This window comes from Ursus maritimus, unplaced genomic scaffold (genome assembly GCF_017311325.1).
Source record: "Ursus maritimus isolate PB19 unplaced genomic scaffold, ASM1731132v1 scaffold_31, whole genome shotgun sequence".
Taxonomy (NCBI): domain Eukaryota; kingdom Metazoa; phylum Chordata; class Mammalia; order Carnivora; family Ursidae; genus Ursus; species Ursus maritimus.
The window spans coordinates 17,332,245-17,358,402 of record NW_024425675.1 but is presented as its reverse complement, the minus strand read 5'-3'; the positions used below and the strand labels follow the sequence as shown (position 1 = coordinate 17,358,402).

At 40.6% G+C, this 26,158-nt stretch overlaps 1 protein-coding gene across 1 annotated transcript; it reads right to left on the bottom strand.

Annotated features, from left to right (window-relative positions):
• Positions 1-324: 324 nt before the first annotated feature.
• HACD1 (3-hydroxyacyl-CoA dehydratase 1) lies at positions 325-21,118 on the bottom strand. The gene is made up of 7 exons (XM_040645362.1): positions 20,808-21,118; positions 11,889-12,006; positions 11,691-11,709; positions 11,526-11,614; positions 8,188-8,309; positions 3,597-3,775; positions 325-498 (listed from the first exon to the last, which is right to left on the bottom strand). The coding sequence occupies exons 1-7, from the start codon at positions 21,062-21,064 to the stop codon at positions 416-418; spliced, it is 867 nt and encodes a 288-aa protein (XP_040501296.1). The 5' UTR covers positions 21,065-21,118; the 3' UTR covers positions 325-415.
• Between the last annotated feature and the right edge of the window lie 5,040 nt (positions 21,119-26,158).

Below are 26,158 nucleotides of genomic sequence, written 5' to 3'. Positions count from 1 at the left end.
TTATTAAAATTCTGCATTTACTTTCATTTATAAATATCACATAAATACCACTGGCAAGTATCATAATGTTAAATCATTAAACTAATTTGTAAATATTGACTTAAAAACCTTGAAGCACATGCTGCAAAAACAAAAAATTAGTAAAATTTAAAAAAAAAAAAGGTTCCCCCCCCCCAGGTAATACACCCAATTATTTCCTTAATGACCATCACCCACCCAGGAGTTGGTAATAAATACTTGCATAGTTCTTATAGAAAATGTGAAGACACATAGTGGCAAATACCACATCTCAGGTTATATTCTAAGAAATCATACAATCTGTAGTATTTCATAAAGTTGTTTATTCTTGTTATTAAAACTTGGACTCAAGTAATCCCGGTTACTCTGGAAAAAGCACCTTGTTCACGGGCATCGTCTAATCATCCTTTTCTACCATCACCTCTCCGTGGAGCACCTTTCTTCTTTGGCGTAACATATGAAAATAGAGTTGTGGGAACACTAACGGAAAAAAGAAAACAAAGGAGGATGCTGTTGACTTTATTTATACTTGAAACCTCTCACACGTAGACACTCGGAGGGCAAGCACAGCATCTGCGGCCCCTGCGCTCCCCACCCCCCCCCCCCACACTGAGGCCGGCACACCCCGGTTTCCAGGCTTGCCTCCTTTGCTGGCGGTTTTTACGAATTGAAGGTTTGTGGTAACTCTGCCTCAAGCAAGTCTCCTGGCACCGTTTTTCCAACAGCAGGTGCTCACTTCGTGTCTCTGTGTCACGTTTTGGCAATTCTCACGGTACTGCAACCTTTTGCGTTATTAGTATCGTACTTGTCATGGGGATCTGTGATCAGTGGTAATGACTTGCTGAAAGCTCGGCTGATGGTGAGCATTTATTAGCAATAAAGGATTTTTTAATTAAGGTGTGCACGTGGATGCTATTGCACACTTAACAGACTACAATATAATGTAAACATAACTTTTATATGCACTGGAAAACCAAAAAACATGTGTTTGACTCACTTGATTGCACTATTAGCTTTAGTGGTCGGAACTGAAGCTGCACTGTCTCTGGGGTATGCGTGCAATGCTGGGGATTCTTTAGCAACGTTGAGTATCCGAGGTCTTCATAATGACCTGGAACGTGGTGCAAGAATGTTCCAGCACAAGGAAAGCTGCCCTGCCTGGCCCGCTTCTCTCCAGTCCATCGGCTCTCCTGCACCGTGAGGGGTCTCATGAACACATGTGGGTATCTAAGCCCACACAAGCCAGCTTCGTCCATTCCCTTCACAAACAACTGCCCCTCGGCTAACCCTTGATCTCGGGGATGTGTATACTGGTGACACGGTTTACACCTCAGGAGAACAGAATGGGGAGGACGTCTACCTGTGCAGTCCCTAGATGCACTCTCGGTGCCATGTGGGTAGCAAATTCCACGGTCCCGGGTTTCTAGAATGTGGTCTAGACGGGAGGGGAGGGCCCGTGTGGAAGAGTGATCAGGATCAGTGGAGGGCCGGAACAGGGCCCAGAGCGGGAGCCCCTCTCGAATTGGCTTAAATTATGGTACTTTGCAGTGTCAGTGCTAGTGGATGAACAAATCAACATCAGCTACAAACAACACAAATGTAAAAATATTTCTGAGAAAGACGGACGGATTAAAACCAATTAACCTAACGACCAAAAAAAGCCAAAAACCAAAACCAAAAACCCACAAAACCCTCTGAATATCTTGCTTAGGCAACTTTGGTGAACTATTTTTAGAATTTAGCCCAAATGGAGCAAAAATGCACAACAGAGTTTTTGTTTTGTTTTGTTTTTTTATTTGGGTCCTACTACCCATCTTGATCAATGTAATCATCATACCACACCGAGGGGCCTAAACATACTCAGGTAAAATATACTTAACGCTAACTGACCGTTTATTGACAATACGTCTAGAACATTCTGAGTAGTGTAGAAGTATGGGCTTGAGTTCAAACACTAGTCTTATTTACTAGCTGGGTGATTTTTAAGCGATGTCTGTAATGTCCTCCTTGAAATGCCCCCTAATCTGTGATGTCATTATTGAAAAATGAAAACTACTAGCACTTCTTTTGAGTGCTGAAGTACTCAGAGTACTGTTAATCCTTTTAACTAACAAATAATTTAATAAACAAAGTACAACTAGTTGTGTGACTGCTAATATTAATAATCAAGTGGAAAATATCTCGCTGGCGGACTGCTGCTCCAGCAAGTGGGACCCTCCCGAGACGGTCCGCAGGGTGAACTGAGAAGCTGCCGCTGACTCAGGCCAGAGTCTACATCTCCCAGGACACCTGAACACACGCAGCCAACAGTCACTGGTTTGACGCTTTCAAGCCCCCAAGACACCTGAACACACGCAGCCAACAGTCACTGGTTTGACGCTTTCAAGCCCCCAGGACACCTGAACACATGCAGCCAACAGTCACTGGTTTGACACTTTCAGGCCGTGACCTGCTGGGCCCTGGGTGTCTGTGGAGACGCCTCCATAGTCATAGGGAAGAGGGGAGCCCGATACCCAAACCTGTAACTCTGATGTGAACGGAAGCAAGCTCTGGTTCCGCTCCAGACATGGCCCCACTCAACAGAAGCTGGGGGAGGGGAGCAGAGGGTGCGACCCAGGGCTGCAGGTGACCACCCCCGGGCCCTCCTGGCCTGCCCCTGGGGGACAATCTGGTGAGAGTCAGGCTGACATGACAGGAGATGAGGGAAAGGGCAACAGCCTGAGCATCCGGTTAATTTTGATTTTGAAAAAGCTTAAAAGTTGGAGGCCTCAAGGGACTAGCAAGTTTTATGCGCCCCCGTTTACATAAAATATTTCATGAAAAATTTTTTTTTACATTTTATGTAAATAGCACGTTGATGCAGATTTTAGATGCTATGAACTGTTTGTATTTCCTTTGTTCCCTCGCTGACACCAGAGTCTCTAATTTTATCGAGAATGGTAAAGAACAGCCTTGCTTTACTTCCACATTCCCTGCTACTGACTATAAATATTTGACCTGAAAACCTACCACTATTGCAGTAAAGCTTCACCAATTCACGGCAACTACTGAAAGGTGATGAGAAATGAGTGAAGAGGCTGAATTATTCAGAATGTTTTAAGAAAAGCAGCTTCAGTATTTTCCAGTATTAGAGTGACCCCCACCAGACTAAGAAGTACCGCTAAATAACTTTCCCAAGTGTATGCTCAAGGATTAGACAGAAGTGACCAGACATTTTCTTGGACAAAATGTTTATCTTCAGATACATAATTCTGAATGCTGGCAAATGGTTCACTTGATGTGTGCTCTATCTTTTCTTTTTTTTTAAAAAAAAAGGTCATTCAGCTTCTCTTAAATGGTTCTGAGAAGGCAATCATTTGTGTATGAATTTACTTACCTTTTTCCTTATACCAAGGAGAGTCCTTTTTGACTAACTCACTCATGCATTATTTAAAATTACGAATACACGTGGGGTTGAACAGAGGTTTTGGTGTGTTTGTAAGCCATCATGTCTCCTTGCTTATTAAACTAGCGGAATCATGATACTTTACAGAAACGTTCGCAGCATACGCTCAAAGTACTAATGACCATATACTTACATGGTATATATGAGGCCATGGTTATAAGAAGAAAATAGTAGTAATCAAAAGAGACATTGTATTTATTAGGAAGTCTTATCGAAAACATTCCCGTCTTCTTCACGTATGGTAAAGCGGCATATATCGTAAGAAGCTCACCGACAACTCCGACGGGATATAAGATGATAAAAAAATTGTATCTGGAGAAAGAAAGACCCCAGAGAATTATTTTTCTATAATAACGACTGGATTTGACATCACCGTTCTTTTGCTACTACTGTCTTGAAACTTAAAAAATACTCATATTTACAGTGCCCCTCACAGAAGGAGGCTAATTTTTTTCTACTTTAATCGTTTGCTTATAAATTTAATTATCCTCCTTTTTTCTCATAGCAGCTTCCATTTTAGATGGCAAGATCTTAACAAAAGAAGAAGTCAATTTACTTTACAGAACTGAAATAGAGGTATATGTGTTAACAATGTGTATGTATGTAGTTTTGTACTGTACAGGACGTTAAGTGTTGTAAATACTATATTGTAAAGTACCTGTAAGTATTATAAGGTATTGTGAAGGCAACTTCTTTGACAGTTGGAATCAAAACTGAGCGGGTTTTTTTCCCTCCAGCTAGTCATTTATTGATCAGGTGTTGTGCTTTAAAAGACCCATTATGATCCTAATTTTATATCTAAATCTCGAAATTACCAAAGTGGGTCTTGGAGGCATTTGGAAAGCCCTGTGGCTAATAATTAAAAGAGAATTAATTATTATTTCAGAAAACTGAAATAATACCACTAAATATATATATTTAGTATATTTAATATATAAATAATACTAAAGTATCAGTAACTACTAATGAAAATATTATCCAAAACTGCTCTCATAACAAAACAGGTAAGATGTTTCCAAAATTCCCACATTAAAGGAACAGTTTGCTTAAAACAGCCGAGAAAGTTCTATTCAAAACCCAAAATGACAGTTTGTTCATTTGGGCTGTGGCAAGGTCTCTAACGCACAGTAGGCCAGCCATTACTCATGCCTACGCTGAGGGCAAGGTTCTACAAGTCTCTGTGGGCCTCCAGCAGGAAGAGCTTCAAGGACCCAGGGCAACAACACTTCTCCATTAAAGAAAATCATTTTTCTCCAAGGCAATTACCACAGAAAAGAAAGGTTAAAATGTTGGTGGAAAAAGACAGAAATCAAATTAATCTGTATTTTATTTCATCATTTTGTTGGCAATAAGATATTTGTAAAGACACATTAAATTTATCAGTATGGCAGAAATTTGGAGACAACTTAAAAATCACCTTATTATTGTATGTCAAGGATATACACAGGTAAGAGATGGAGGGGGAACAGAACTATTTGCCAAAATAGATTCAGTGGTAAAAGGAAAGACCGATGATCCTTTTACTGTCCCTGATTATCCCCTCCTTGTCATAGGTATATCATCTGCTTTCTTACTAGTGTTGTGTAGTTTTTTGTATATTATTTAAATCACTCTTTTCCCATCTTAATTTCCTAACTCAGTTTCAAAATCATATAACTGATATTTTATAATCCTTTCCCAAGTAAAACATTCAAACTTATTTACATAGCTTTTAAACATTATGTGACTCTCCAGTGATTTTTCTGGAAGCACTGTTCTTCAACAGTAAAAAGTATATCACTCCTCGAGTAAACTAGTTTTTAAAGCCTTCGGCTTTAAAGATTATTTTTAGTGCAATGAGAACAAATTATATAATTTATTTTCTTTGCACTTTAAAAATATTTCATGTTCCCAACTCTGTTAGTCTGGATGGCAGCGTGAGAAATTTAACTACCTATTCAGAAAAAGAATTCCTCATTAAAGATTTTAATTGTTACCTAAAAATTTTTTGATTTTAGGGAATGCATTTTTGGAAATTAAAATGGAAATTAACATAGAACATAACAACATGTAAGTGCCTATTCAGTGGACTTTTCTAGGAACGCTGCTAAAATGAAGTAGAATTAAAGTATATTCAAACTGTCACAGTAGGCCAGCTATTTATAAATAAGAAGCTATTCCTACCATGAAGTTTTATTTGAGAATGACAACTTCAACATTTGAACATAAATACAAACATTATTTTAGGTTTTTTAATGAGGTTGGCAAATATGTATAGATGGTTGGGATCTTTTAAGATTTTTAACGTGAAATATAATTACTCATGATTATGATTAACTGACATGTATTATGCTAACATGTACATTTCAAAGTTGGAAGATCTTATAGTACTTGGTTTAACATTAATGCAACTGAGAAAGGATTTCTAAACAGCAAATTTAAACATGTTTTGAACTTTTCCAGCAATTCAAGACATGCAAAATGCATTCCAAAAGGCAGACAAAACATTAAAGACCATTATTTTTTGCAAATAAATTTTACAAATACAGTAAATGAAGAGACTGTATCATGAATTAGTATTTTCAAAGGTGCTGGAGGTCCAGAAGACTGAGGTCATGCAAGACTCAAGATGCACGGAGACGGTTTCTAGGATTAGTCCGGCGACACTCCAAACGGCCAACCGTGTGAAAGGCCCAATCGCTCGAAGTGAAAAAGTGTTCAGTTACAATAAAAATAAAACCAACCTAACATCTAGAAATGGGAGCGCAGCCTTCTTACGAGAGACAATAGGTTTAAGCTCAAATTAGAATTGTAAAGCATTTCAATAAACAAAATGGTAAGCCACAAAAAATGTCTAAAAAGGAGCAAGAGCATATAAAAAAGTCTGAGAGTATATATGTAATTAACAGTGATTATCCTTATGGACAGGGATTGTAAGCAATTCAAAAGGTCTTTTTTCCCTTCATTTTGGACTTTTTATATATTATAGAGTTCATTATATTTGAACATGTATAATATATGAGTTATGAAAAAGGAGTAATTACTTAAGAAAAAGTGTTAGGCTTTTAATATACAGTGACCGAAAACAAATCTGACACTGGTTGTATGTTACCTTCAAACAAATTAGGAATGTGTTAATATAAATATCAGTTTTAAAAAATAGAAATATGGACATAGCATTGTTCATAATATCTCAAAAGAGGGTTTATAATATTGGCAACCTGGGAATGATCTAGATTCAGACAACAGAGAACTGGTCACCCATACTATGGAATACTGGGCAGCATTAAGAGTTACAACTAGATCTAAATATTCCTGTTCTGATTTAAAAAAAAAAAACTCCAAGATACAAACAAAAAGCAAATATAATGTCATTCTATTTATGTTTTTAGAAACTCACGTTTGTGTGTTCACATTTTCCTTAATATGAAAAAGTGTGGATGGGTAAACCCCAAACTTTCTCCCTCCAGGGGAAAGGGAGTGGTCAGGGAGGAGTCTAAATAAAAACTTTCCACGTTGAGTATATATACTTCTGTACTTTTGTGATTTTCTTACAATGAAAACGTATTACTTCTGTAGTTGAACAAAAATTTTTAAAAAATGAAAATACCATCAAACGCTTTTACCTTACCTATGTGGAAGAGACAGATAGGGGACAGACATATAGGGGATACAGCTATCCTCCCACAACTGTCTCCTTGCACTTCCCATGACCTGGCATCTCACATATCTGTTAGTTGTTTTATTTTTTTGGTCTCCTATGTCTTGCAAGGACAGAGTTTTTCTTGTGTTCAACCCTGCTTCTCGGGCATGCAGTCAGTATACAACTTGTGTTATTATTGTTGTCACTCTAAGTACGACACAGGGAACAAAAGGAACAAATCTATGCTGGCCTGTGATCTGTTCTTCAAATTGCAGTTTTGTTTTCATAGTAACTTTGTAAAATATCAGCTGCTCAAAGAATTCAAACTTAAAAAAAAAACAACAGAACATCTTTCACTTTAAAAATTGTTGCTTTAGGATTGATATATTTCGGGGCACCTGGGTGTTCTGTGAAGCTTCTGCCTTCGGCTCGGGTCATAATCCCAGGGTCCTGGGATCGAGTCCCACATTGGGCTCCCCGCTTGGCAGGCAGCCTGCTTCTCCCTCTCCCTCTGCCTGCTGCTCCCCCGACTTGTGCTCTCTCTCTCTGTGTCAAATAAATACATAATATCATTTTTTAAAAAAAGGATAGATATATTTAGAACCCTTGAAATATGAATTGTGTCCACATTCCAAAAATACAGCTTAAGTGTGACTTTTAAAAATGTCTGTCTCTGCTACTTAAAACAGCAAAGAAACTGACATTGTATATATAAGATACTAAAAATTGTGGATACTAGATTTTTAAAATAATTTAAATCATTCAGAAAAAAATGCCATATTTTTGGCACAGAATTTAATTAGTATAATTCAAAAAAAATTTTATGTTTTGCTTTCAAAGAAAAATGAATGACCAGTTCAGGTTATATAAGGATACTGATGTAACTTGTCTGGCATTGATTTTACTCAAAATATATATTAATGTGATTTTTCTCTGATCATTAAATTAAGCCTTTAGAATTCAAGTTATAGCACTGCTAATAGCCAAAAAAACAGCATCCTGGCATCGTGGGGCTAAGCCACAAATTTTCCGTCTCTGATGTTAGCTCAGCACACAAAACACACATGCACCAGTGAGAAACTAAATGGCAAGACATCGCCACCTGGCCCATTTAATGAAGTATGGCAAGTGGTCGAGAAGACTGAATGTGTAGAAGGAATAGCGAGTGATCTCTGTCACAGTCCACGCGACCAGAAAAAGCACCACGCTCTCCTCATTCTGGATCTGCAGAATCACAGAGAAATCCACAGTGTGGTTTAACCTTGAACATTTTTCTCCACGAAGATAGCTCAGTTACGTACTATGCGTCTTTGATTATAGTGGAATGTCAGGGGTAGACAGAGGCAAGAGAGAAAGCGTAACGCCGTCACCGTTACATAATTCATGACAACACACAAAAATGTCCTAAGCACAGGAATGGTCACATTTCTACTGGTCTCTCTCTCTTGGCCTTCACTCCGGCTGCTAACTTAACTATCCTGGGACAACATTACCCCCTCAAAACCAATGTGAGAACAATCTGACGCTCCAACTTTCTGGGGGTTGTCTGATGGTACCCGTCCTACGGGAGGACTAGCTACTGCATCAGTCCACTCATCTTTTGTCCTGTGACCACCATCGAATTCAGGGCCTCACCGTCTCCATCCAGGCTACTGTAACAGTCTGCCAAACAGCCTCACCACTCTTTATTCTCTCCACGGATGGAAGTCTTCTCTTACACACAAAACAAAAAAAACACATTTGGAAGCAGTGATCCTGTGACTTAAAAGCTTCTTTGGCTCCCCATTGCTTAACAGGAGAGAAGGATCATATTCAAGGTTCTCTACAATCTGAGCTCAGGAATCTCCCCAACTTCATCTGCAATCTCTCAACCTCCCACTACCAGCTCTCTCTCTGGTGACACCAACTTGGTATTATTTCCAGAACATGCTCTGAACGTTTACATCTTAACACATGCTACTCCCTCCAATTCGAATGCTACTTATACTGACTCCCTTATTCATTCCCATGGAAAACCCTTCTTCACCCTTTAAGATCTGGCCAAAGCATCACGCCCCCTGGAAAGCTTTTCCCAAACCCCTCCTTTCGCCCCGAGCAGTTATTTGTTCACTTTCCTTGTTCATGTCTGTTTTAGAACACTTGCCCATTTGTAGGAGAGTCTGTCTGTCTGCCCGACTCTCGTGTATCCATCAGTGCTCTCCTTATACATTCCTTCCTCAGGGAAGCTTGCCTTCCCTCCTTAGGTCGGGCTAAGTCCCCAGGTACATTGTGATACATACTCGTCTCTTATTTCAAAGCACTAACACTAACATAATGAAACAATTACAGTTGACCCCTGAACAATGTGCGGGTTAGCGGCACGAACCCCTGCCATGTAGTCAAAAAAACTGCGTATAAGTTTTGACTCTTCCAAAACTTAACAACTAATACTCTACACCATTGACCAGAAACCCTACTGATAACCTATAAACAGTTGATTAACACATATTTTGTATGTTATATGTATTATATATTGTATTCTAACAATAAAACAAGCTAGAGAAAAGAAAATGTCATTAACAAAATCATAAGAGAAAATACACTTATAGTACTGTATGTATCAGAAAAAATCTATAAAAAGGAAAAAAAAGAAAAAAATCTGTGTATGAGTGAACACGTGCAGTTCAAATGCGTGTTGCTCAAGGTCAAGTGTATTTGTGCAACTACGAGTTTACCGTCTCTCCCAATTACAGGATCCGTAAGGCAGGAACTATATTTGTATTATTAACTGCCAGATCCCCAGCAGAATCTCAGGCATAGAGCAAGTGTGCGATTAGTATTTGCTGAATGATTCAAAATCTGTATGACTGCCCCCCGCTTCCCAACAACCAGAACACATATAGCTGGAACTGGCCTATCCACTTGTGTAAAGCCAGACATGAGCACGTGTCATGTGTATAGAAGGCACTCAATAAATGTTGGTTGAACTAATTAAAGAGGGGTGGAAAGGTGCCAGAGGGAAACTATTGGTAGAGAAAATTAAATAGTAAGACTAAGACAGAGGGGCGCCTGGCTGGCACAGAGGTTAAGCGTCTGCCTTCGGCTCAGGGCGTGATCCCGGCGTTATGGGATCGAGCCCCACATCAGGCTCCTCCGCTATGAGCCTGCTTCTTCCTCTCCCACTCCCCCTGCTTGTGTTCCCTCTCTTGCTGGCTGTCTCTATCTCTGTCAAAATAAATAAATAAAATCTTTAAAAAAAAAAAAAAAGACTAAGACAGAGATCCTTTGGAGGATAAAAAAGAGCCGATGGGTCTTTTTCCTCTTGGGGGCTAGCAACCCATTAGATTTTCTCTCACTTCTTTTCCGCAGTTGATGCTGGCCGTGCTGTGTTTTGTCTTTATACTCCCTCAGTCTTCAGACTCTTTGTAGTCCCGGCCCAGCTATTATACTCGTTCGCTATCTGGAATAGTCTTTCTTTTATTCTGTTTATGGTGGACTCCTGCTTTTAAACTACACGGCAGTCTGAATACAAAGTGTGGCTCTCCGCGCGGCATGCGCTCACGGCTAAGTGCACGGCGGTCACTGGTGAGGGGCCAGGCGGACCGAGGGAGTCGAGTGAAAGACAGTGGTCTGGAGAGGCTAACGTGCAGAGTGGTGAGAGAGCAGGAGGGCAGTGATCTGTCCCCGCGCAGACGGGGGCCAGTAAGTCTTGCAGGCAAGGGAAGGGAGTTAAGGTATCATTTCACGCAGACGAGGGACGAGAAAGGCATCTCAGGAATGGAAAGGAGGCCAGCGATCTGTCCTCAAGTAGACAGGAGACGCCGGAGGCTGTCAGAAGGTCAGAAGGGCCCATCTGGGAAATGTTTCTGTCATAGGATTAAAAGGCCCAGTGCCTTGACATAGTGAGCATGGTGTGTGTTTGTCTAGAAGGGTTTAAGCCATTAATTAGATTCAGGTCTGTCTCCTGTCATGCCTCAATAAATAATATGCTAATTTCTCCTAGGTTCCTCAGCCCTTCCAACTTTTCATTTAGTCTTCCCCATTTGCTCAGGTCTACAGAACTATATTTGCTTTTTATGTCTGTTGCTACAGCACTCCATGGTGACTGAGGAAAAACACACTGTTTATACCGGCGACTTCAATAGCTAATCAAAGAGACTACACATCAATAGAAAATTCTCAGTTAACTATTTGACAGAATATGAATATTAATTTTTAAAAAACTGGGAAACATCAGAGGAGAATAGATTATGGATATAAATATTTAGTTTTGTTTCTGTTTCAAGGTCATTCTACTAATGCAGTAAGTCAATGTACAATCACACGTAAATGCAAACCCAGCCCTTTTTTTTGTCTAGTGGTTCTGCTTCCTGAATTATAGCAATGTTAGTATTTTAGATTCCTAGTAATAAAAAAAGCTTTCCTGCAGGATCATGAGGAGAACGTGTTCGTGTCACTTACTGGTTTTATACTGTGAGTAATGAGCCACACCATAAAGATTCTTGAACTCACTTGGACCCCAGCCACAATCACAGAAGTAGGTACAATTCCTTAAAGAGAAAAACAAGTCAACCATTGCCCTAAAGGCAATTTATACTGACAATAAAAATTAAATCAGAAACTCACCAATTAAACAGTGGACTATCTGTAAGCAAATAAAAAAATCGCAAGTCAATAGCATGCAACATAAAATAAATCCCTGTGAACACTGGTTTTCTACAAATCCATAGATGATATGTCATCAGCAAAATAAGGTTTTGTTCAACAAATAATTTTTCAAATGAATACCCCAACAATAGGAAAACAGCATCACTGAAAACTTACCTCGAGCAAGGCAAACGTCTGGAAAAATTTAAGTGTCTTCTGAATACTTTTGTATAAACCTTTGTGTGTTCCTTTTTCCATATAAAAACGTACCATGGCAATAGCTAAAACCAACCACCTGTAAGAAATAAAAGTATTTTATAAAGTTCTATCAAAGTGAATACCAATGATCTTCCTGAAAAGAAATGGCATAATTTATATAGTAGTATCTTGTTTTATTATGTTCTCAGTTCATTATTCTATTTAACAAAACCCACAGGAAGAAATGGCATTGTTTTCACATTGACTCTTCAAGGGGACGAGTAGAACATACTGGAGATCAACTAGAATCAAATGTCAAACAATGTCCACTTCATGTTTGGTTTAAGTGGACAGACTGAAGAAATTATGTACCCAAAATGAGGTTATTATAAAACGTTTCATAATTACATAGATATTTCTTAAGGTAAAAAGCTGTACGTATGTATGCACTTACACAAATATATATTTACATGTAAGTATAAGTAAAAATCTTTCATAACAATTAATTTTTTTAGAACTTGCACTAAATAATAACAGTTGTGGTGCCACAGAAGGCCTACATCTTCCAGGTCAGATATGGGCCTGCTTTCAAAGAGCTTATTTTACAAAAAGGACAAAATTCATATGCCTTCCCTTTTCAACTTCCATTTCTACATGACAGAGAGGTTCTGTGCTGTGAATCACCTGCACTTCACACACAAGTTACGGTTGTGGAGACTGGCTTTCTCACCTACACTCAGCCTGCTAGAGACACTAATGAGAGTTCATTTTTCCCCAGTTTCTTTCACAATTACAAGAGCACTTGTAAGTTTTAAAGACTTATGCCATCTATAACTTTTTAAAATCTTGAGTAAACGCACCCATGGAAATCAGTAGCTACTCCAGGCTTTTTTAATTCGGTGGTCTCCAAAGTGTCTAGTTACGTGGGTTTAGGAATGATAACATTGTTACACGGTTTTAACTTTTTAATTAAAGAACACTCATAAAATGGACAAATGGCTTAACGATTCCCCACAAGGGAACTACTGGTTGAATATGATGAACACACTCAACAAGGTCAACAGGAAAAGATGGCGTCTGGAAGCTTCTGCTCTGGGAGCTTCCACTCCTCCTCAACACACACTGAGGGGAAAGCAGGGACGTTCCTAAGAGGTGTCACAAGAAGTCAGGTAAAATCTGAAATTATCAGCAAGACCTTCCCAAGATGGAAATGTTAATGATACCAAGAACACTGATAATAACACGTATACTTTCAGAACACTTTCAGTGTTCTAAACGCCCATTTAATATTTCATGCACACACATTCCCTGTGAGGTACGGACTGCTGTGATCCTATTTTACTGGCGAGAAACCAGGCAGAAGAGGTCACAGAGCCAGGCAGCTGGGATATAAACCCAACACTGAGCTCAGAGTCTATGCTCTTGAACCATGATGCTACTGGTCTGGCTCTAGGAATATATTGTGCCTTGGGATATTAGTTAATCATAGGATCTGGTCTATTTGAACTACAAGTAAATTTTAAAAGTTATAAAGAGAATTATGCTCAAATATTTTAACTGATAGTAGTGTGCTATCAAAAAGGTTTGAGGGCCACTAACTATTATAGATGAGACAGTCACCATGCAGAGACATCAAGTGACTTACCCTAAGTCTTAAAGTCAAACAGTCCAGGTAGAAATAGACCCCTTGAGGTCTCCCAACCCCCCGTGCTATTCTGTTGGCTTCATCCCATATGAGGGCCAATGCTGAATTCTGTGCTGGGCTAACCTGGGTGATGTTTTAGATGCCTTCCAGGTTTAAAATGTTTTGATTTCACATCTTCAATTCTAAATCCTTATACTAACAATAAGAAAAAAGCATATTAAGATATTTAAATTCACATTTTCATATACTTGTTTCTTCTTTTAAGGAAAATCCAAACCAGATCTTTACAAAAGATCATTTTGAGAGCTAATTATTAACCTACCAAAGAATTCATCAAAGGATTCATTTAGATGGCAACTTTTCTACATTTTTAAATAGCAAGATATAAAAATCCACGTATTCTAACATGGTCACCAATTTTACTGTTGTTCCATAGGTGGCAGTATTGTACCACCTAGTATAGTATCAGGCTCATACCAATTACTAACTTGTTGGAAATAAAAGAAATTAACACTTGGGGTGGAGTCGGAAAGGACCAGGGAGCCACCTATCCTAACTTCTCCTCTATTTTTCAGTCACTGTGGCCAGGGGCTAATCTGAACTAATGAGCTCTCACTTTCTAAACCCACCATCACAGTGGGATGACAAGTCTCCTGTAGTGGCCCTACGTTTAACTAACTTCACACTTCCTACATTCATCGGTTTAGTAATTGTAATTTCAAAAATGCAAAAGCAAGTACAGCTTCTGCAACCGGGAATTCTTTTCTACAGGGTTCTGCTTTTAAAAAATTGGCCAGAGCGACTGATGATGCAAATATGATCCTAGATAGATATGCTCAGTCCTTGAGAAAGTACTCTCTAGAAAATACATAAGCATGTGCTTATATACGTAAAAGATTGCTTGCTTTTCAGCTTAATTCATTCCTTTATTCACTCATCTTCACATTCAACATTTATTGCTAAGCCAGGGAGTGTGCTACATGTTGGGAAATCAGAAAATTTTAGACCTAGTCCTTGCCTCAAGGAACCATTAAATTAGTTAAGTGGAGGAAACAAAACAGTGCTGTAACAAGAGGTACGTGCCATCACTCACTAAACACAGGGCCTTCTTGCCATGTCACTACACTATGATAACCCTGAAAAATCTTATCGAAGGAGGAGTTCTTTCTTCTGGCTGTCTCTGGTGCTTCTTTTCCTCCTGAGGTTTCCTGGAGACAACCTGCTCCATAAGGAACTTGGTTATCTACACTGGTCTCTTCTTTTTTTGTTCCAACATTTTTTAGATATTAATTATGAACAACTTCGCACACACACAAAATGATACAGAGAATGGTATAAGGAACCCCCATGAGCCCACTGCCCAGCTTCAAGCATTATCATCTTATGGACAATACCGTATCATCCAAACCTCTATTCACTTTTTTCTCACCATCGCTTCCCCTCATTATTTTGAAGGAAATCTCAAACATTCTATAGTTTGCTTCATAATAAGGGGATTGCTTTTAATAAACATTACCGTAATATCACCATCCCATGTAAAAAATCTTAGATCACAAAACATAGAGTCAGGATATAACTTTTTTCAATTGTCTCATTATTTTTAAAAATCATGTTTGAAATAAAGCCCATATGTTGTGATTTGTTGCTATGTCTTTTCACGACCCTTAATCTATAGGTTTCCCCTCCCTCCCTCCATCTATTCATCTCTCCTTCACTCTCTCTTGGGAAATTTGTCTGTCGAGACACTGAGTGGTTTGTCCTCCAAAGTTACCATCAGTCTGGGTTTCGCTAATCAGATACCCACATCTCATTTATTATGTTCTTCTGTCCCCTGTATTTCCTATTAAGTGGACAGTTCCATACACTTGATCAGATAGATTCACATTCGAGGCTAATTCCTAAGTCATGTTGTGTACTTCCCTGAAAAGCACACAATGTCTGGTCGACCCTTTTGTTTGTGATGTTAGCACTCACTGCTGATCGTTGCCCTGAGCCTTTATTTCAGCAGTTACTGAAAAATGGTGATATTCTAATGTTATCATTTCTTCTTGACACGTCTGATAAAGTAACCGTGTGGAGGCTGGTCCCAGAGATGGTCTTTGACCTTCATACCATCCATACTTTCATATATTGTTCTTTGACATCTCTAAACTTCCTTTTCTAGACTACATTGAAACTTTTATTTATGGAAACTTTTATTTAGCAACCAATATGTGTTTCAAGGTACTGCACATCGACACTCATGCCAATGGAGGTAAGCTGAAAGGTTCGTGAAAAAAAAAAAACCCCAGATAAACTGGATTTCATTAAGAGTAAGACCTTCTGCTCTTTGAGAGACACTGTGAAGAAAATAAAAAGCCAAGCCACAACTCGGAGAAAATATTTACAAATCACGTGTCTGATAAAGACCTATATCCATACGATATAAAAACACTCTCAGAACTCAGTAACAGAAAAATCAAATAACCTCATTTAAAAAAAAAAGGGCAAAATATTTGAACAGACGCTATACCAAAAAAGATACACAACTGGTAAGTAAATGCATAGAAAGATGTTCAGTGTCATGAATCACTAGGAAAATGCAAAATAAAATCAATATGAGATAACACAACACACCTACTAGAACGTCTAAAATTACAACAACTGACCAGACCAAGTGCCGGGAGGGTGAGCAGCAGCTCTCATTTGTTGCCCATGGGGATGGAAAATGGTACAATCACTCTGGAAAAGTTTGGGCGGTTTCTTAAGAAATCAAGAATGCGACTACCATATGACCCAGCCATTCCACTCAAAGATACTCACCCGAGAAAAATGAAAGCATATGTCCAAAGACTTGTACCCGAATATTCATAGCTTTGTCATAGCCAAAAACTGGGGAAAACCAAAATGTCCATCAACAGATGAATGGATAAAACAAGCTGAATAAACAAGATCCATACAATGGATTTACCCTCCTCAGGGATAAAATATATGTCTGTTATTAACATGTTGGGAAATGTATATGCCTGAACCTTGGGTTTGGTACTCTAATAACTCACACTATGCATACTCTGAAAATATCTTAAATAGTTTCCCTCTTGGTGTCAATCACCATGCTGATCGCTTCATATCCATGATCTTTTTAGTCTCTGTAATAATCTTGCAAAGGAGCTGTGCTGTTCCAATTTACAGATAAGAAAACTCTGGGTCAGAGAGTTTAAGTAACTCCTCTGAGGCTACCCAGCAAAAAAGGACTGAAGCACAGCCTTTTTTTTTTTTTTTTTAAGATTTTATCTATTTGACAGAGAGAGAGAGAGAGAACACAAGCAGAGGGAGTGGGAGAGGGAGAAGCAGGCTTCCAGGGAGCCCGACGCAGGGCTCGATCCCAGGACCCTGGGATCATGACTTGAGCCGAAGGCAGATGCTTAACGACTGAGCCACCCAGGTGTCCCTGAAGCATGCATAGCCTTTAACCAATACCTTATTGTACTATTTACAGATTAAAACCCAAACATTAGCAAGGCATTGAAGGCTGGGTGCACTGGTCCATGCTCCCCATCAGCTTCATCTCTCCCTACACTTCAGTCCCACTTGCCATTGCCTCAACAACATGTCTAGGAATGTCATCTCTCTGCACCCTAACTCACACTGTTGCCTCATGCATGCCTATCAAATCCTCCTCATCCTTCAAAGCTCAGTTGAAATGCTATGATCCCCACCACAAAGCTTTCTTTGATTCCCCCTACCCATCCGACCTGTTACCTCTGTCAAGCACTTAACTCATTCTGACTTTTATTGCAATATACGAATGCCCCCGGGGTTACACTTCTTCAGGGACGGAGCCCAAAATATTTACCTTATGTCTCTCATTTGACCAAGGACAATGCACTTGATACATATGGGCTCAAAAGTCCTGAAAAGAAAAGAAAAAAGAAAAAAAAAAAAAAACCACCAGAAAGAGAGTGGGAGAAATACTAACTTCTCTGGTCAAGGACCTATATGAACAAGTACCATAAAAACCCTCATATCCTTTAAAGGTGTAATTCTACTTGTGGGTATTCATCCTAAGTAACTAATTCACCAGAAACAAATAAAAGCAAAATGTCATTAGGGGAATGAGCTAATCCATTATTGTACATCGACTCTATACACTCTTATGTAGCCATGAAAGAATCTATTTATGAAAACTATACAAAAATATTTGGTAGAATATTAGGTGAAAATAGAATATATAGAGCAGATACCCTAACTGCAATGTTCTGTAAGATGCATTTAGGAGCTTACAGTCTAATGACTGACAATAAGCAACAATACAAATTAGTGAAATACATCATACAGTTACATGGCAGTAAGTGCAATGAAAAAAATAAAGCAGGCAGGAGCGCCTGGGTGGCTCAGTCGTTAAGCGTCTGCCTTCCACTCAGGGCGTCGAGCCCCACATCAGGCTCCTCCGCTGGGAGCCTGCTTCTTCCTCTCCCACTCCCCCTGCCTGTGTTCCCTCTCTCGCTGGCTGTCTCTCTCTCTCTCTCTCTCTGTCAAATAAATAAATAAATAAATAAAATCTTAAAAATAAATAAATAAAGCAGGCAAGGGGAATGATAGCATAATGGGGATATATGCTCTCTGAATGAAGATATGCACATAAAAGATAAGAAAAAACAAAGGTCATGCTAAGCTTATAAAATTAGGCAAGTTCTTTTTTATATTTATGTAAATACTTATCTAATTTTTCATTGTTTTCAAAAATATTACAAAATTTAATATACTTCAAAGTTCTGCTAAAAGAGAAAAAATAAGTTAAGTGAACAAAAAGAACCTCAGCTAACCCTCTGCTAGCTGTACAAGTCAATGTATTCCTTGGTGTCCCACTTGCCACACCACGACCTTATTTACCTCTGCTCTCCAACACCACCCTCCAATTAGATCAAGAGAATATACCAGGCTTTCTTGCATCTCATGCCTATTTCTAGAATTTATCTCACTCGAAATATCAACTCTCCGCGTATGCCAATCCTATTCCTTCTTCAAATCTCAATGCCTCTAAAAGCCCCCAAAGACTTACATGGATTATTCCATTTTGGTTACCTTTGCTTTTAAACAGAGGTGAAAATGACAAGGGATCTTCCCAATATAGGCAAGGAGACAGTAAGTTTCAGATACGCTGTAATTTGCTGGGCAGGTAAGAAAGACAGGAATGAAGTGTGAGAACACAAAGGAGGAGCATTTAATTCTGCTCCAGCTGGGGTAGAAGACCTAGACACCTTCAAAGAGGATGGCTTGATTTACAAATCATGAGGAACATGGAGGATATTACGCAAAGAGTGAACGGCCTGAGCAAAAATGGAGGAAGCCGTGAAAATAAAAATGCATGGTCCTCTGCTGGCATTATGAGTTTACAGCTGATTTCAAATACAATAATACTGGAAGGGGAACCAGGGAGCGTACTGCAAAGGCCCTTGGATAACCAACAGCCTAAATCCCTTAGATTACAGTGGAGGTAACAGGAAGTCACTGAAGGCTTTAAACTAGCGTTATGCATTGATTTTCACTTTTAAAAAGTTAACCTGGTTTTCAAAAGGGAGAGTGGACTGGAAAGGAAAGGGACAGCAAACTAGTTAACAAATGGCAGGTATTCGAAAAACGTTCCAAAAACTGCGTTAAGGCTATCACAGGAGAGAAAATTCTTTCACCTCCCACTATAGCTAAAGACAGCGGCCCATGGTGGGTACTCAATTGTTCTCCAGTTGTTCTGAATAGATTATTTTTCTTCTTCAAGATTATAAAATTCAGGGGCGCCTGGGTGGCACAGCGGTTAAGCGTCTGCCTTCGGCTCAGGGCGTGATCCTGGCGTTATGGGATCGAGCCCCACATCAGGCTCTTCCGCTATGAGCCTGCTTCTTCCACTCCCACTCCCCCTGCTTGTGTTCCCTCTCTCGCTGGCTGTCTCTATCTCTGTCGAATAAATAAATAAAATCTTAAAAAAAAAATTATAAAATTCAGTAAAGCGTAAAAGCAAAGAAGTAGCACGTCTCTGGTGTCAGACTGTCTAGGCTGAAATCCAAGTCTGACACCTGCTGGTTGTATGATCTTGAGCAAATTACTTAGCCTCTGTGTGCCTCAGTTTCCTAATCTGTCAAGTGTAATATTCCGTACCCCTCACAGGATGGTAGAGAACTAAAAATGAGACCGTACATCTGAAGTAATCAACACAGTACCTGGCACATAGTAAATCCTCAATGTGAACTGTATTTGGTATTCAGGATTACACTAAATACATAACAGTTATTCAGTACTGGGTCCAACCATTTATTCTTTTCTACAGCCCCGGACAACGTTTAAGATATTAAACGTTCCCCCACATTTATATAGATTAATAATACTTCATGTGATAATGTGAAAATAACTTTTTAAAAAGACAATGCAATTTAGAAACAGAAGAGCATTTCCCCAACAGGTCTTGAAAAGCCGTCCACACACGTCACTTTGACAGCTCTTTGAAGAGCGATAGTCATTGTGTAACCTTAACTTGTAAGTCATACTCAAAGTCAGAAATAAAAGTACAGGATTATCAGTCAGGAAGCATGGGGCCATGAAGATGCTGGACACCAGTGCCATGTTCCGATACCGCAGGGTTTTTAAAATATCGTCCCAAGTAAGAAGCTCTGGGGCTCAGAAAAAAAAAAATCAAAAATCAAAACCCGTGGTGACATTAACAGTTCCGAAAACTCTGCCAGCGATCTGCAGCGCGAGGAAACGCACCGTGGGGGACACCGGCCGGACAGCTCCGGGCTCCGGAGCAGCCGGACCCAGGCTTTTCTTCAACAGCAGCAGCAGGCAGCGGCGCCCGGGGCGGCCGGGCCAAAGCCACCTCCCCCGCCAGTCGGCCCCGCATTCCTGCCCGGGTCTATACTTAACCTCCGGCCCGCGCCCCGAGCCGCCGCGCCACGCCGTGCACCGTATTAGGCAATGCCCGGCGAGCAGGGCCCCGGCCCCCCCTCCCCGCCCGCCTGCTCCGCTCCACTCCGCTCCATTCAACGCCGGCACCCGCGGCGGCGCCCGCGCCCCTCCCCCACGGCCGCCTCCCGCGCCCCCTCCCCGCGCCGCGCCCACCCCGCCGTCCCGCGCTGCCCGCACCCGGCGCGCCCTGCCCGCTCGCCGCCCCCCGCAGCCGCGAGCGCCCGCAGCCCCGCCCGCGCCCCAAGCGCTGAATGTCGGGGGACAGCAGCGCGGGGAGGGGGGCAGAGGGAGGAAAGGGCCCTTCTCGGCGCACGTACCCCGCGGTCATGGCGATGTTGTAGAAGGTGAGCCAGACAGTGGCCAACAAGCCGAGGCGCCTCCTCTTGCCGGTGGCCTCCTTCTCCTCGCCCGGCTCCGAGGCGCCGCCGTTGGTGCCGTCCTCCTCGCTGGACGCCATGGTGGCCGTGCACCCGGGGAAGGTGGAAGACAGGGGAAGGGGAGTGGGTGAGGGCCCAGCCGAGCGCGCCGCTGAAGCGCCACCGCTCGCTGCCGCTGCCTCCGTCAGGCGCCCCATGTGCCGCGCGCAGGGGGCTCGGCGCCGCCAGCCCGGCCGCCCTTAGGGGGAGGAGCGGGCGCCCCCGGCCACCGCCCCGGCCGCCCCGCCCCCGGCCCTCGGGAGCGCGCGCGGCGCGGGAACCTGGCCGCCCCGCCTGGGTGCGGAGGCTCGGGGTCCCGTGAGCCCCCGGGTACAGTTTCAAGGCGGCTGTGTGGTTTCCGCTCCCACAGAAGGCTATCCGCGTCTCTAGCTGGGGGAACCTCTTCTTAGTGAGACGCCCCAGACGTCCCGGGCGCTGGCGACTTGCCCCCTTTAGTGCATTTAGTCGGGACGGACGGAACACACCTGGACTTGGCGTGGCCCTGCCCCGCCCAGCCTTTGAGAAGGTAGTTTCTGGATGTGGGGACAGGTAGTGGGAGCTTCCCGCCAACTACGCATTAAGACCTTCCGAGGATGATTCTCCCACTTCAGTCTGTTTCATTTTACCGGCCAGTGGCACGTGTACACGGGGAATACAGTAGAACTCTCTCACTTGGGTGGATTCCCCTGGAGCCAGTGTTCTAAAGGCACTGACTTCAATGCCGCGTGGTGTTGGATGTTAGAGGGAAGCTGGAGGATAGAGGACAAGATACCAAAGGAGGAAAGTTTGAGCAGACGTAGGCCAGCTACAGATACAGGGCTGACAAGAACCTTTTCCAGCAGTAAAGAGTATCCCACTGTTCTCCACTCTATGCCTTCCCTTTTGTATTTTCCTTCAGATACCCGTGCTTTCTCCTAATAGCTCTCTGCTCTTTCCCCTTAAAGTAGACAGTTGGGAAGGCAGGCTCTGGAGTCAGATTACTGAAATTCAAACCCCAAACTCCTGGCTCCAGCAGTCTTATTAGCTTGTGAACTTGGGCACCTAAACTTCTTCATGCCTCAGTTTCCTCAATGGGAATAATTTATAAACCTATGCCATGGGTTGTTGTGAGATGCAAGTCTCACACTTATAAATCACCCACACTTAAATTACCCATATAAACCCCTCACAGGTCTGAAGCAGTTTGAGTCCCCCCAGATTAGCGTGTTAGCACCATTCTGGTGACTCGGATATCTGTTGATCCAGCGAAAAAAAATCTGTTCAGGCCTGTGGAAGCCATCTGCTAGTTAGGTTGTTTGCGGGAAACTGAGCCTGGCCTTGGGCAGGGCACGACCACCAAAAGACTCCTCAGGGTATGGAGTCATTCTTATGCACAGGAGAACGTGGGAGAGGTCACCAAACGGGAGAAAGGAGGACTCATCCCTTTATTGTGACCTGGGCTCTGGGCGCCTGATCCAGGGGCACTACCTGCCTGCTTGGGAAGCTTAGATAATTTTGAGGAGGACAATTCCAATCGTTGAGGAGGACGCTGAGATGTGCCTGGGGAAGAAATAATGGCTGAAAATGTTTAAATTTGATGAAAACTATGAACGACTATTTTTTTAAGACATTTAATTCAGAATGAATGGAAGAAATAAAACTGTTTGCAAATGACAACATTGTATAATTAGAAAAGCCTTGGGAATCCATAAAAAGGCTACTGGAACAAGTTGCAGGCTACAAGGTCAATGTAACAAAAATTGTTTCCTACAGAAAAGAAAACTGAAACTTGAAATTTAAAATAAAACCATATAATTCTCATCAGCATCAAAAACATGAACTGTATAAGGATAAATTTAACAAAACGTGCAAGATCTGTACACTGAAAGCTATAAATCACTGTTAAGAGACATTAAAGATTTACATAAATGGCTATCTGTTGGAAGCCATTGGAATTGGAAGATGAATTGGATGATATTTTTAAAATGTCCGTTCTCCCCAAATGCCAGCAGAATATGTATTGTTTTTTTTTTTTAAGATTTTATTTATTTATTCGACAGAGATAGAGACAGCCAGCGAGAGAGGGAACACAGGCAGGGGGAGTGGGAGAGGAAGAAGCAGGCTCATAGCGGAGGAGCCTGATGTGGGGCTCGATCCCAGAATGCTGGGATCACGCCCTGAGCCGAAGGCAGACGCTCAACCGCTGTGCCACCCAGGCGCCCCAGAATATGTATTGTTTTAATTTGACAAGATATCTCTAAAATTTATACAGAAATGCTTAAGAAGAACAAAGTTGAGGCACATACATACTTGCTTTCAAGACAGTATAAAACTACAGTTTATAAGATGGTGTGGTAAGCATAAGGATAGACAAATCAATGAAACAGAATAGAGTCCAGGCCCATATATATGGTCAACTGATTTTCAGTGAAGATGCCCAGGTATGTCTTTTCAACAAATAGTGCTGAAATAACTGGATATCCACGTGACAAAATAAACCTTGACCCTTACCTCACACGATACACCAAGTATTAATTTGATATGGATCGTAGACCTAAACATAAAAGCTAAAACTATAAAACTTATATAAGAAAACAGAATCATTGTGACCTTGGGGAAGGCAAAGATTTCTTAGATCCAATAACAAAAAAAGCATTAATCATAAAGGAAAAGATAGATAGAACTTCATCAAAACATAAAACTTCTGTAATTCCAAAGACAACATTTAAAAGGTGATTTTCTCAATACATGTATCTGACAAGGAACATGTATCCAGAATATATAATCTTTACAATTCAGTAACACAACAACCCGACTTTTTTTAAATAAGCAAAAGATTTGAATAGACTCTTTGCAAAGATATACAAATAACAATAGCACATGCAAAGACTCTCAATCTTATTAGTCTTCAGGGAAATGCAAATCAAACCCACAGTGAGATATCACTACATCTAATATTTTAAATGTTGGTCAGTATGTGGAGCAACTGGCATTCTCATATATGGCTAAAGAGAATAACACTTTGGAAAACAGTTTGGTAATTTTTTTTACAAGATCAACATACACTTGCTTACCATATGACCCAACAATTTCATTACTAGTTATTTAACCAAGAGAACAAAAACAGGTCCACACAGATTTGGACACAAATGTTCATAGCAGCTTTATTCATAGTAACCTCTAACTGAAAATAATTCACATGTCCATCAACATGCAGAGTAAAATAAATTTGAAAAGTGGATCACAAAGTGCTATGGGAGTTAAAGAGTTGTCAAAAAATGTAACTTGTTGGGAGATCAGAAATGGCTTTGTGCAAGAAATCACCATTGAATACTTGATTCCAACAGACAGTTTGCAAGAGGCAGGCTGAGGGCTCACCATGAACATGGAGACAGGACAAACCAACAAGCTTGAGGAAAAGTGAATCGTGCAGTTTGACTAAATCTTAAAGTGGTCAGGAGAAGGATAGAATAGAAATGCTGAGAACCACTCTATTTTAAAAGGCAGGAGTGAACTCTGAAGACTTGTGTGGAGGAAAATCAAGGTAAAGAAACCACGTTTCACGGATGAATTAGGCCCCAGGAAATGAGATCGATTGTCTTCTAGGAGAGAAGTAAGAAAGGTCAGAATTAGGTTGATGGTCAGCATGAACAAGGGAATGAATGAGATCTCTTGAGACACAACAGAATCAAAGAAAAGGTTCTGTTTATTTGCTGAAGTGAAGGTGCCATAAGACAGGGGAAGATTGATTGTCTATGTGAAATAAGTAGGTTATTTATGAAGCAAAATCCTTCTGATGTGGGAAGGTAAGAGATTAAGAAGATAGATGGAGGAATTAGTTTTCAAAAAGAGAAAAGATACTCCTTTCTCAGATAAGAATGGAGGAAATGGAGATAGAAATATTTTGAGGTAGGGAACAGAAAGTTGAGGTAGGGAACTTAATTCAAAGTAAGGTGTCCTGACAGCAAAGAAAGTTTGGTATATAACATTTTATAGTATTTTACATATAGCATTTTACATATAACCTTGTTTGATTTCTCGAAACATCTTTTATCACTCCATGGAGTAGTCCTTGCCATTAAGATAAAAACTGATTACTTAGCTTGACTTCAGAATTTTCTACTATAACCTGAGCCCAAGGGAGCTGATCAAACATTATCTCTTAGTAGGTACCTGTCACCAAAATACTGTGATTCAACCAAGCAGGTCTGTTCGTTGTCCATAAACTGATCTGGATAACCCTTAATCCAAATCCTGCATTCTTTTCATCCTACCAAACTGTTACTTTCCGTTTTTTCTTGTTTGTATAAATCTCATTCACTTTCCAAGGCTGCATTTAATACCAGTTCTTTCAAGTGGCTTTCCCTGACACTACCAACTTATAGATAAAATAGTTTGTACTAATAATGTGTCATTCATTTTAGCAGTTAATTATACATTGTCTTCTGTTTTTACTTATGCTTGTGTATGTTTTGTCTGGGGTAAGAACTATATATCAAAGATCATGAACTATATTTTAAAAAATTCTTCTCAAAGGCCAATTAACATTTTGCAATTTTTAGTAGCTTTATTGAGGTATAACTAACATACAGTATAGTGCATGTATTTAAACTGTACAACTTAAGAGGCTTTGACATATGTATCGGCTGTGAAACCTTCATCACAATCAAGATAATGAACATATCCGTCATCTCAAAAAGTTTCCCTGTGCTCCTTTTTTCAATGCCCCCCTTCCCTACCCCACGTTGTCCCCAGGTAACCACTGATCAGCTTTCCTTCACTACAGATTAGTTTGCAATTTCACTAATTTTCTATAAATGAAATCATACATTATATCCTCTATTCTGTCTGGCTTATTTCACTCAGGATAATTATTTTGAACAGGTCCAGCTTCATGGGTATGAAGCTTCTGCAGTCCCACAGGATTCCTGTGCTCAGAAGGGCCTGGCACTTGATTTAATGCTCTGTTTTAATTTGATGTTCTTCTTTCTCTTTTGAAATTTTTAATAATTTACTAATAAGGGGGCCCATATTTCCCTTTGCATTGTACCCCACAAATTATGCAGCTGGGCCTGGATTTGAGATTCAGGTGGTAGGTATCAGTAACTCATGCTCTTTTATTTCTGGGCCATATTCCATGTGGATATACCACAATTTGTTTATCCATTTACCACAGCATTTGTCTATCCATTCATGTTTAGACATTTGGGGTTTTTTTCCAGTTACAAATAAAGATCTATGAACATTTGTTAACAAGAGTTTTACGGAGATGT